The 13,212-nt window shown below is 43.4% G+C and overlaps 1 protein-coding gene across 2 annotated transcripts in view; it reads right to left on the bottom strand.

Annotated features, from left to right (window-relative positions):
- The window catches only part of LOC311010231 (uncharacterized protein), a 33,362-nt gene extending 22,431 nt beyond the window's left edge, over positions 1-10,931 (bottom strand). The window contains exons 1-5 of one of the 2 annotated variants that reach the window (XM_084040773.1): positions 10,228-10,931; positions 7,061-7,351; positions 5,710-5,964; positions 5,429-5,557; positions 5,060-5,104 (exon numbers count right to left, since the gene is read on the bottom strand). In XM_084040773.1, coding sequence (XP_083896899.1) covers positions 5,060-5,104; positions 5,429-5,557; positions 5,710-5,964; positions 7,061-7,351; positions 10,228-10,282 — 775 coding nt within the window. In that variant the 5' untranslated portion in view covers positions 10,283-10,931. The remainder of the gene's footprint in view (positions 1-5,059; positions 5,105-5,428; positions 5,558-5,709; positions 5,965-7,060; positions 7,352-10,227) is intronic. The other variant, XM_084040774.1, reaches the window with a different exon arrangement.
- Between the last annotated feature and the right edge of the window lie 2,281 nt (positions 10,932-13,212).

Genomic DNA, 13,212 nt, shown 5'->3' with positions numbered 1-13,212 from the left:
GGCTGTAAACACGTGGCTCACTTTGTAGGCTTCCTTTGGCCGTCCGGCCGGTGTGATGGTAAGGGCCACACTCTCTCCACTGATGGTCGTGCGCCCTGGTTGGATGGTGAGGAGATCCATCTTCTCTGCTTGACCCCTGAGTCCTAGCGCTATGGCAGCCTCGCGCATCAGCAGCGTGCGCTCTGAGCCATCGTCGATAACCGCGTAGGTCTCCAGAGTCCTTTCGCGGTGCCGCAGTACCACTGGCACCATTTTCAACAGCACGCGGGGATTGCTACCCCTCACAGGGCCCACGTAGTAGGTGCGGATCCCTTCTGGTGGCTCACCTTGGGCTTCCACAACATCAGGTTTAGCTTTGTATTCCCTGGTGTTGAGGTCGTGAAGCTCCCCTAACGCATTGAAGGAGAGGAGAGGAGCTCATTTGATTGGTGAAGATCTGAATCGGCTGTATTAATCCCAGTCCACGCCTCGTCTCCTCCTCGTCTCCCACTCACGCCTTCTTCTCCTCCCTCTTTCCCACTTGCGCCGGTGGGCGAGACGGGAGGTGTGCCTGCGCGAGCCTGCGCGGTGCACGAAACTTGCAAAGTCCAGGCGGACACACCCCGTCGGCGCGGCGCAGGTGCGCTGAAAGCTGACTGCGCCTGGTCTACGAAACTAGGGCCCTTTATCACAATTTTGCACTTGGGAGAAAAAAGGGGTTAATGTTCTTCAAATACTTATCACTTTAAAATTATGAGTCCTAATTAAATCCTATCAAATCTAAATTTAGTTGGGCGCCCGTATTATTATTCTAATACAGAAATGTTCTGGCCAACGTTGCCGCGGTTACTGGAGAGGAGAGGCGGAGAAAACTGTTCGTCCGCCTGGAGAGAGAGCGAGTGCACCTGGTTGTTGACAGACGGTGAGGTGCTCGGCTGTAGAGTGTGGCTGACTGCTGCGGTGCCGGTGGAATCGGGAAGACGCTGCCCAGTCCAACGGATGCACAGTCTGCCCCTGCAGACTGCGACACACTGCGTATGGCGATGGGTGTCCTCTCTGGTTCCGTGGGTGAGCTAGCTTAAACGCTACCTCGCTCGGGGTATCTCCGCAGGCAGCCGGGCTGAGAATACGCGCCTCTCGACGCGTGTTCGCTCTTCCTCCGTAACGACACTTCCACGTCGTTTGCCAAGGTGGAGTACAACAACTTCTACCACTTAAGCTACACTCGATCTGTCTTCGTAACAGCTTAATTCCTCCACTGCACGAACATACTCAAAAACAACTGTGTAACTCACGGCGCACGTTCCGATATTCATACACTTAACAGTCACATGACATTGTACGTAAACACAATCAAAACAAAAAAACCTCAACCCCTCCGCGAAACAAACTAGAACTTATTTATACAAACGAACTTCCACACATGAAAAACATGCCCTCTTTTATGGAATCCCACCCAAATTGCAGACCCTTCAGCACAGAAGTCATATATGTATTCCTTTTACCACCGGCATGTGTATTAAGGTTATGCTCTAAAGTGAAGCCTTAACCCTAATTCAATATTTTATGGTAAAAGAAACATCTCAAATAGCAATAACTGTCTAGGGTAATATATGATTCTCACTCTCACCAATAACCGTTCAGAGGCTATAGGAATACACTCCGACCTGTAAACTCTGATGTCATGCAGAATGCAATACTTCAAAGGAAAAAACACAATGGAATAATACAAACACAGGATATCAATTTTAGAAAATGTGTTTAAAAAGTATGCAGGAGAAACACATTCACCATTAAGAAAACAAAGAAAATAGAAACCTGGGTAGTAATAGTTATTTTGTATATAATTTTGAGTGCACTCTTAATGTAGTTTCGTTGGCGCGCTTCAGTTGGAGTTCATGATGGAAACCATTGATAACGGTACCTCCGTGTGTCGGTGAAATCAGAGGGACCCGGCCGCAGCTGATGAATGGCACCTTCATCGCGGTCGCAACCGTCTCCGCCCTCAGCAGCTCGCAGCGACGAAGCTCCGTCTCCCTCGGCAGCAGCGAAGCAGCCTTCGTCGGCGAAACTCTCCTAGACGACCCGGCGAAGCTCCTCCCGTCCGCGCAGGCGGCGTCTCCTTTCGACAATGACCGTGTTGTTAGCCTAGCTCCTGCTAGCTAACTTAGCCGAACTGGCTTCATGTCCTCCAAACAAACGCAGCAGGGAAAAGTCCAACTCAACCACACAACGCGTTTTCCGACAACAGTTCACGGTCCGATGATGAAACGGACAAAACCACGACACTGACGAAACCCACAGTCCAGCAGCAAAACAGTCCAATATTGACGCCATTTCACGTTGCTTCTTCTTCTTCTACTTCTTCCCTCCTTTTTTCGTCTACCCGGAAGTGAAACAAACTCGTAACAAACGTAATAAGAATTACTTTTTAACTTCTTTTTGAGGCATTCAAACCCATGAAATTATATTTTAATATCCCCCATTTTAAACATAAATGATTTATATCAAATTATTATTCATGTAACTTTTAACCTCACCATTATGACTGTTTTATCTGTAACTTATTCCAAAAATGAAATAAATACATCTTATATTTATCAGAGAGTTAACTTTAAAGGGGCCCTCTTTAGTCTCTGAGGTCTCCGATTGTCCTCTCAAATGCGGCTGCGTCTCTCCAGGTCACTGTGTGAGAGAAAGAAAAGCTCTGACTTGCTTGGGCAGACGTTGTTTGGTGTCACCCGCTGATTTGCATAATTTAAATATCTAGCCCGCTGAATCTTCCAATCCAGCTCCGGTTCAGCACCATACATTTTTTTTCACCTTCAAAAAAAGTACGCACAGTGCGTACAGGATTCCGGCTGGCGGCGCCACTGTCTTCAGTCAGTGTTTTGTCTCTTTCAGTCTCTTCATGGTTCTCACATGTCTCTTGTAGTTTGGATTCGGTTTTCTCAGTAAGCTAAAATCAGTTCAGAGAGTGCTTCCTCATCCTCAGCTGCAGGAGCAGAGAGTGCTTCCTCATCCTCACCTGCAGGAGCAGAGAGTGCTTCCTCATCCTCACCAGCAGGAGCAGAGAGTGCTTCCTCATCCTCACCAGCAGGAGCAGAGAGTGCTTACTCATCCTCACCGGCAGGAGCAGAGTGTGCCTCCTCATCCTCACCGGCAGGAGCAGAGAGTGCTTCCTCATCCTCACCAGCAGGAGCAGAGAGTGCTTCCTCATCCTCACCGGCAGGAGCAGAGTGTGGTTCCTCATCCTCACCGGCAGGAGCAGAGTGTGCTTCCTCATCCTCCTCTTCAGGAGCAGAGTGTGCTTCCTCATCCTCCTCTGCCTCCTTCTCTGGCTCTGAAACAGACAGTAAGATGACTGCTAACAATTTGCAGAGGCTTTAATTGTTCAGAGGCAGTTTTAAAATCAATCAGTCATCATCTTACTACATTGAGGTGCAGAAAATGAGCGGTGGTAAAAAAGCCATTTCCCAAGTAACACACAGCTGCATTAAAGTAAGCACTCAAGTGAATCAAATAGCTACTCCTTCAGATTATAACATACATCTCAGCTTGATTTGTCAACAGGTGTTTTCCAACATACAGTAATTTATTTTGTCATTTGAGTCATTTTTCATTTCAGTTTCCTAACCTGGATGTTCAGGAGTGATGGACACTTTCTGATCAGGCTCACTGAAGAACAACCTTTTCCTAGGTGTTCTATGTTGGTCTGCATCGCCATTGTCGTCACTCGCACAACGAATATATCCTAAACCGGACACACGGAAGAAGGGAAATACAGAAATGATCAATCATGCAGAAGCAGTCTAAAGAAACCAGTAGAACAATGTACAACCTCAATAACAATCAGTACTTAATCAATACATGATGAGATCAACTTCCTACATGTTATACTTTTAAAGAGCAAGATGTGATGTTGATAAGCTGATCAACTTTTTTAACATGGACTGCATCACAGAGTGCATTAATATCATATCTAATATCTGAGGTTTCTCTTGAGCTTCTGCAAACATTCTGTAACATGTAGCTTTGCAGGCGTGTGCTCTCAGAGTGCTTCCTTGCTTTTATCTCCAACGCGCCCCGCAGGCGATGAAGAGTCACCAGAGGTCAAATGAAACGGCGACGCCCTTTAATTTTAAAGCTACAAGTGATCAAATCAACATGCTGAAATCTAATGCTCATGTTTCAGCTGGTTGAAATACTTCATCATCATCTCACCTTGTGGTTTCTGTAAAATTATAAAAGACAAAAAGTGAGAATAGAGAAAGAAAAAACAGGAAAACTGCTCCAAGGTCTAATCCAGGAGTGCCCACTTATTTTCCTTGTAGGGCCAAAACAGAAACCTAATGGTAACGCATATTATAGTGAAAATCATGAGCGTGTGCTAGTCCTGCTCAATGTGTAAAGTGTCCTGAGATTACTTCTCTTGTGTTATGACACTATAGATATAATTGAATTGAATTGAGATTCAGAATGGTATGATCCCAAGTTCCCCTCATTAAAATGCTTTTTGTCCGTGTGACAGCTGTCGCACCAAACTGACTTTCTGCCCATCATGTTCAGATTACGAGAATTAATTAATAATCAGGGATCCTATTACCTCACAAAAAAACCCAAACAGTTCAAACAGCATTTAGATTCGGTTTCCTTCTTTAAAACTTCGCCTGAAACATCGTTACTAGCAAGATTATTCGGACCCAGAGGAGAAGGGAACTCACTTTTCTTAACGCTCATCTGTGTTATTGTCTATTCTTTAAACCACACAGACATTTTAGAAAACAGTCAAACAAACCAGTAGAGAACAATGAGTGCTGTTAGTAACCAGTAGTGTTATATTGATTAATTAATCAATTGTTCAACAAAAAAATACATTCCTTATAATAATCAATTAATACTTTTAGTCAAAATTCCCAAGCATTCACTGTTTGCAGCTTCTCAAATGGAAGATCATGCAGCTTTCCATTCCACTAGTTTGACATCCTATAAATAAAATGATTAACTAAATGAGAGTTAGTTGTTAGTTGTTGCAGGTGTGAGCAAATTGTAAGCAAATCTGTTCATTAACAAAAGGTACCTTTGCTTTGCTCAGACCAAGCTTTCATGGCAGAGCTGACATGCCCTGGAAAGAGTGAAAGACAACACATCATTGTTTAGCTCTTTTCTACTATGTATAAGTCATAATGAATAACGTGTGTTAATGTAACCTTTTCGTGGCATCTCATCATCATGTTTATGAATTACAGTCACACATAAATGCCTTTCTATAGATACTGGTTGAACTTTTGATCAAGAAATAACAAAAAAATCTTGCCCAATGCAGAGCTTATTAATAACCAATTACTCATAACTGAATACATACTGTAGATATCAATGTCTGTATTATTGTATATCAACTAGTTGCTGAAATTTCTCCTGTTTAGGTGTGAACTTTTTTAATATTTACCTTTACGGCGGCGTTTGAAGAACACTACGGCCAGAACCACGATGCTGAAAATCAGGGCACCTACAAGTAAAACACCTACAACTAAAACACGTACAACATTGTCGGCAATCTTGCCTCCAGATGAACCGTCTGCACAGAAAGAACAAAAGTGAAACTCACAGCAACCTTTAATTACATTTTCAGTTCCAAAACAACATTCAAGCAGTATGTTGCACAATTTCTATTACTACAAAAAAAAAATAATAATAATAATCTGCTATTCTCTGAATGTGAAATCTTACCTGGGTAGCAATCCTTTGCTGTGAATGTCGCCGTTTCACTGCTCAGAGGGTTGCTCACATTACAAGTGTATTCTTCATCATCATGTTCAGCCCCCAGAGAGATTTGTAACTGTTGGCCAGGCTGCAGGTTTCCATGTGTTCTCCACTCAAACTTCATTGGAGGTCGGTAGACAGCAGAACACAGCAGCTGTGCAGATACGATAGTGCTGCCGCCGTTGCTCATCTCACAGGATATGTTGGGGCTGGCGACCTTCTCTTAATGAATACATGAAAGAACAAATCAATTAATACATACCAACGTGAATGACTCTAATGTGTTTGAACGTGGGATAAGGTATAGAGGACATAATGTGCTTATCGTTAGCCTCATAGCATAATTGCCTGAGTCATTTTTTGGCCAAATTGTGATATCTAACTTATTCCATAACTTTACTCTCCTACCACTGCTGCATCTTCCTGCCTTCCTGCCTATGTCCTTGGCCAATCACAACACTTACTGTATTAGAATCCAAAAACACTACCTGCGTAAGTCATCTCTTTGACTTAGGCAGTTTTGATACAAACAAAATGGCAGAACGGCTGTCCACAAGTGAAGCATTAGCTCTTCTCTTTGATTCATTTTCATCTGGTAAGAGTTTATATTTCTTCAATTTTCTAGACACTAAATGTAATTTCAGTCAATCAAAGGAATTCTGAACTGTGTATTTAAACTTGAAATCACATGTTTTGCTACAAGATAATGAAGTGGCTCAATATTATTTATCAATAAATAATTTTCTGGTCAGAACAAATCTTTACACTTAAGAAACATCACCAGAAAAAGACATTTAGGCAATTTTAGACATTTTTAAGCAAAATTTCAAGTGAAGTCATTTTTCAAGCGTTTGCTTTTTATTTTAAGTGCAAATAGATTTGTTTTAGAAATGAGACATTTTGACTAGACATAAGTATTTGGTAAGATTTAGATTTTTTGCAGTGAACCTTTGAATTGAACATGGTTTACTGTGTTAAAATACTCAACATCACTTAATTTTCTGCTTTAGACATAAGAAAAAACTTGGTTATGGACAAGTTACACATCTTGGTTATATTTAGGAGAGTAAAACAACTTTGGTTATGTTATGTTTGCATTTATATGTAAGAGAAGAAATGCCTAAGTCACTTATTTTATACATATTAAGAAATAACTGGTTGTGATATCTGAATCATTGCACTGCTGGGTGCGGGTGAAAACGTTTCTGACACTGCTACTCTGTTACTTCCAGCTCCTGTAATGCAGGTGACTTTGTTTACTGGGTAACTGCATATAACCACTTTGTTAAAAAAAAAAAGTTAGTAAAAGATAACTTACCTATCACCTCCAATTTATAAAATGAACGATGCAACCCTTTTTCATTGTCTACTACCGCTCTATATTCCCCGCTGTCCTCAAATCTGAGGTCGGTGATACTGAGTACTGCAGTGACCCGGTTGAGAGTGACCCTGTTGCCATATGTGTCGTACACATCTTCCTCCTTGCCATAAAACTCTACCACTTTGTTGCCATTGTGTATCCACAGAATTGCTTCAGCGTCTCCATCGGTGTCTGGCTTTAGGGTGACCTCCCCCCCCTTGAGTGCATATATTGGAGATTGCCCAGCAGCTGCAAACGGAGAGCAGAGACGTTTAGAAACATGCAGCATTGTCAGATCAGGGGCCTGTACTACGAAGCGAGTTCAACATACCCAGGGTATCTTTCAGAGATCCAGCATAAGTTACCCTAACAAACGCAGTCGGAGATAAGCGGTCACACGAAGCTGGTTATCAACTCGTTAACTCGACCCAGGGTTTACCTGTCCAGCTATGAGCGCGTGCACATGAAAGAGGCGGCGTTTGCAACATTTGACCAATCACATACATGGATCAGTCTACGGCAGCGGAGCGGCATATTTCACGTACGAGGAGCAAAACATAATCTTACAGAAATAGGAAGAAGTTAAACATGTAATACAGGCAAAAGGCAACCGTTTCATCTGCCAAATGCAGGAAGGACAGCTGGCAAAAACTCGCCGACTGTGTGAATGCGGAAGTCGTATTAATAGTATTAGTAGGCTTGTTTGGAATCAAGCATGCGCATGCATTTGCCTCTCAAAACAAGGCATTCTGGGAAAAAAACGTCACAAATGCTGGTGATAACTTCCCTTTGCGACATGTCACATGACTTTAAAAACTCGCGGTATCTCCAGGTACCTCCCTTCGCATGCTTTTCTCTGCAGATGGTCTGAAATAAGTGCGGACATAAGACACTCCCCTCAACGTTGCCCTAGTTGGTTAGGATTATCACGTGGTATTTCCCACGTGAGAAAATTCCTCAGCCTCCGTCAACAACGGGACTTCAAATGCCTCGGCTCGAGTTCATCAGCGACGAAGAAAGCCAGCGCCACTGGGCAGGCCATATTCTTTGTGCAAAGTCCGTGAAGTTTCCCCTGGCGCGATAGTTTTTGTTATGTATACAATTATTAATAAAGTTTAAATAAAAAAAAAAAAAAAAGGTCCGTGAAGTGCACCTGTGTCCGACTTGACGTAGTGAGAACTTGGCGTGTTTATGACGAGTTCCGGCGGATCCTCTCAAGTCTCGTGCATGCATCGGCGCAAATGCATGCGATCCCAAACGCGCCCAGTAGTAGGGTAATATGACTGCCCCGTCATAAGGGCAGTAGTATATCTGACTGATTGGATGAGAGCAGAAACGTCGCTGATAGCGTAGTGGTAGCGATACCGCCCCATGAACCAAGTGTTACACCTTTCCTGTTCCTTGGCTCTCAGACCGTAGTCGGGGAGCCCAGGGGAGACGTTCCCTCCAGGGCCGATGTCCTTTCGGGGGTAACACCCTTCACTATAACCGGCAGTGGGTCTGTTTATAGGTCGGAAGACGCGGTCACGGATTCTTGGCGTTTGGTACTTTATTTAACAGTATACTGTACGTATACTCAAAACCACATCCGGTCTCGTTTAGTTCCTCCTGGACGGACACTCGCGCAATAGCTCGTTCACTCATTCGTCGACTCATTCGCTGACGTCACGCTCACACACACAGACATTAGGCGAATTTGACTTGATGTAGCCGCCTGCAGCGCGCTACCTAACGTGATGTATTGTGGGTTGAAAGCGATGCATGATGGCTAGAATTGTGTCCGACTTAGCAGCCGACTGCAAAGACGTCACAGGGTCGCGACCATATCACGTGACCCAAAACATCGCGGGAACAAGTTTTTAAGAGGCGCTTCTTGCAGCGCTTGGCAGCGCGGTCCACGGTGGCTGCAACTGGCTTGTCCACACCTCCGCTACAGCGGAATGGTTCTCATTGGTTAAAAGTTCAATGACGTGTGTTCAGGTCCGCACTCGGCGGCCACCTTGTGGTGAAATGATACTTTTTATTTTGGTCGCATTGATCTCATGGCTTGATCTTAAGTTCCTTGCATTATGTTGTGAGTAGGCCTATTATATGTGAGGTCTGGTTAATACAAACATAGAATGATAATACAAATATACTGGGAAAAAATAATGCCTTCCACATGTTGCCTTGCGTGTGTGTGTGTGTATGTATGTATTTATGTATATATGTATGTGTGTGTGTGTGTGTGTGTGTGTGTGTAATATATATATAATATATATATATATATATATATATATATAATATATAATATATATAAATAAAACATATCCTCTTTGGTTTGCTGCTGTGTTCTCTATCGCTTGAGCACTATAGTCACGTTGACTTTGTTGTCCGACTTGACGGCGTTGGCTACGGTCTCTTTTAGAGCCCGCCCCCTCAGACACCTGCAGCTCTCGTCGGCGTGATAAATCAAGTCAAATCAAGCCAAGACCATCCCGAACAAGCCTATTCTCTCGTAACGCTCTTCAGCAGACCTGGTCTGAATCCGCTTTACGCCTGTCTTTTAATTCATGTCGTCACTTTTTCTCGTCCCTCTAACTCTTACGATGTCCTTCAGTAATAAAAGGCCAAACATATAACTTTAAATGATGAATGTGTTGCTTGTATTCTTATAACGTGGTTTATGACAATATCAGCCTCATCCTTTCAGCTGCAATCCCGGCGGTGTAAAACGGACTTGGGAGCAAATCAAATAAATATAAAAACATAATTCAAAGTGGTAAGTAGGCTGCACGCTGACAAAGAAAAGTCTTTCCCTCTGATGAGAATCTGTATATCTCATATAAAACATCGTCAGGGACAGAAACAGTTAGATAGATACTTTATTGATCCCGAAGGAAATTCAAGCATCCAGTAGCAATAGCATACATAGAACATACATTAAACATACATTAGAATCCATACAAAAGCTATATAAAATAGAAAGTGACTAGAAATAATTAAAAAAAAAAACCTCTCACGATCCACCGAGCTTCTTATTTTTGCATATTTGCTAAGCACAAATCCTGCTTCGTAGTACAGGCCCCAGATGTTTTCGCGGCATAACACGGCGCCTTCCGGGTCCATAAACTGCATAAACTCACCATGGCAGAAGGCAGAGCAGATGAGGAAGACCAGCAGGAAAACCCGACGAGCCATTTGAGAGGAGCAGGTGTGTGGCCTGATTTGCTGGATTACCTCTTAAACTGCCTTCCTTCCCCTCCCGATTACAGACGGGAGAAAAAACTCACAGATTATTACTTTTCCTCAACCACTTTGGGCAGAGGTTAGGACAAACTCCCGAAAACCACTCTGCATTTAATCTAAAGGAGGTGTCTCTAGTAGTCAGTGGGAAAAGCGAAAGCATCTTTGGTTTTAGTCTCTAGTTTGACAAACGACTCTCTGCCCTTCAAAGTAAGTTCGAGATCTCCTCTCATGTATTGGCCACACACCATGTGACATTTACCCTGGACTTGGACGCTTGGTTAATAATTAAATTAAATACTACATGTCCATTATATAAAGAGACAGTTCACTGCTTTCTATTTTCACTCAACACATTTTACATAAGCTTTGATTTCAAGATTTGAATGACTTTTGTTACTTATTTGCCATGTCACCGTCACGTCTGTGTGCTTTATTTTGAAAATATGCAGGAAGCTCGACACCCTTCGTTTGACAGGCGGTATGTCAATAGGCGAATTCGACTTGATAGGCTTGTTCGGGATGGTCTTGGCTTGACTTGACTTGCCTTATCACGCCGACGAGAGCTGCAGGTGTCTGAGAGGGCGGGCTCTAAAAGAGACGGCAGCCAAACGCCGTCAAGTCGGACAACAAAGTCAACGTGACTATGGTGCTCAAGCGATAGAACACAGCAGCAAACCAAAGAGGATATGTTTTATATATATATATATATATATATATATATACACACACACACACACACACGCAAGGCAACATGTGGAAGGCATTCTTTTTTTCAGTATATTTGTATTATCATTCTATGTTTGTATTAACCAGACCTCACATATAATAGGCCTACTCACAACATAATGCAAGGAACTTAAGATCAAGCCATGAGATCAATGCGACCAAAATAAAAAGTATAATTTCACCACAAGGTGGCCGCCGAGTGCGGACCTGAACACATGTCATTGAACTTTTAACCAATGAGAACCATTCCGCTGTAGCGGAGGTGTGCACAAGCCGGTTGCAGCCGTCGTAGACCGAGCTGCCAAGCGCTGCAAGAAGCGGCTCTTAAAAACTTGTTCCTGCGATGTTTTGGGTCACGTGATATGGTCGCGACCCTGTGACGTCTCTGCAGTCGGCTGCTAAGTCGGACACAATTCTAGCCATCATGCATCGCTTTCAACCCACAATACATCACGTTAGGTAGCGCGCTGCAGGCGGCTACATCAAGTCAAATTCGCCTATTGTCTATGTGAAAAGCCGTGCAATGCATTCGGGTAGCGTCGCGGCGAATGTCGAGAGACGGCGCGCAAGTTGGCTGCTCCTCATTTGCATAAAGTTGAGGTTGAGTCTACTTTATGCTAATCAGAGGTGCCCAGCTCGACTCGCCGCCTCGCGAAAGCTCTCGAAAATCTTATAAACTGAATGTATCTAAAATAAAGACAGATTCAGCAACTGCATAGCTTATTTCTCGCATAAACTGTTTTCAGAAACACATTTCGGTGAACTACTGTCGTAAAATAAGAGAAAGTTCCCAAACGAGCCGCCATGTTGGTCTGCGTGAACTCCGGAGCAGACAGGACAGCAGTGAAAGCGTTCGTCCAATCAGGTGCAGCCATGAAGTAGCATGCAATACTGGCAAGCGTTTAAAAACGCCCCTGTGGACACGTACCTTCAGGAAGCCTGTATAGTTTTTGTGTCATGTATTTGTGGAAGGGAAGTAAAAAGAAGCGGGCACTAGGACCCAGGCAGACGCCCAGAGTCCATAAAAGGGGGCAGAACGCTCACCTGGGCCCTTTCCATTTCCACTGATTCACCTGAGAGCAGCTGAGATCACCCTTTTGTTTGCTTGACGTGATTCTGTGTGTTAAATAGAGTAGCCATCTTGCATGTGTGTTTTTGTAGTGTGGTTTAGTCCCTTTAGCTTGCTGGGAATATTGAGATCAATATATAGATAATATAGGTTGAGTGTTTTTAGAACCAGTTTGATTTGGTTCTTGTGTAGTGGTGGGTTACTTTATACTTTACCTATGTGGCCTGTTTGGTGACAACTATCTTTATTAAGCATGACTCAACACTAACCTCCCTCGGTGTGCAGTTTATCCCACACTGGTTACTTTTCATTGGGGGTCAAGCAGCGAAGCTTGCGAGACACCCTATAGTGATTCTATGTTTTCTTATTAGGGCCCGAGCGCGGACAACGTCGGGCTGCGAAGCCCTATTGTTATTCGAATGTTTATTATTCTTACACGACTTCGACCTGCGTTTTGGGGGCCTGAGCGTGAAAAAAAACTAACGAAAATTGGAGTGTCTATAGGGTCTGGCGAAAAATTTGAGAATTTGGCGTCTTCGCATTCGGCCACAAAAAGGTTGCTCGCTAGCGCCACCTAGAGTGGAGAATCGCCAGCCCCGCCGCACCGTAACTCCGATTGACATGAATCTTTGCACACATGTGCAAACAAGTGTCCTCTACAAAAAATCCTCTTGGAGTACCAAAGTCCGCCTACCGAAATTTTCCGCCATCTTGGATTTTATGAAAAAAAGGAAGTTTCTCGGACATCGTTGATCATATTTTGACGAAATGTGGTACGCATACTCTTTAGACCTAGCTGGGGGGATGGTCTGAAAATGTTTCGAAAATATACATTTTATCAGAAGATATCGGCCAATGAACATTAGAGGGTGGGGCTACCAAAATGCAATTAGCATAACTCTATAACCTTTGCCCCCAAAATTACGAAACTCGAAACCTATGTTGCGATAGCTTCAAAGAACATGCATGTCAAGTTTCATCAAAATTGGGTAATGTTTGGTGCTGCCACAAATTTCCAAAAAGTGCCATTTTTGGCCGTTTTAGGCTGTTTTTGGCCATTCACAGGGGTTGTACAAAATCAAAAAAC

Source organism: Eutrigla gurnardus (genome assembly GCF_963514095.1).
Source record: "Eutrigla gurnardus genome assembly, contig: SCAFFOLD_59, whole genome shotgun sequence".
In the NCBI taxonomy this organism is placed as follows: Eukaryota; Metazoa; Chordata; class Actinopteri; order Perciformes; family Triglidae; genus Eutrigla; species Eutrigla gurnardus.
The sequence above is the reverse complement of the archived record's forward strand: the minus strand, read 5'-3'. Positions and strand labels throughout refer to the sequence as shown.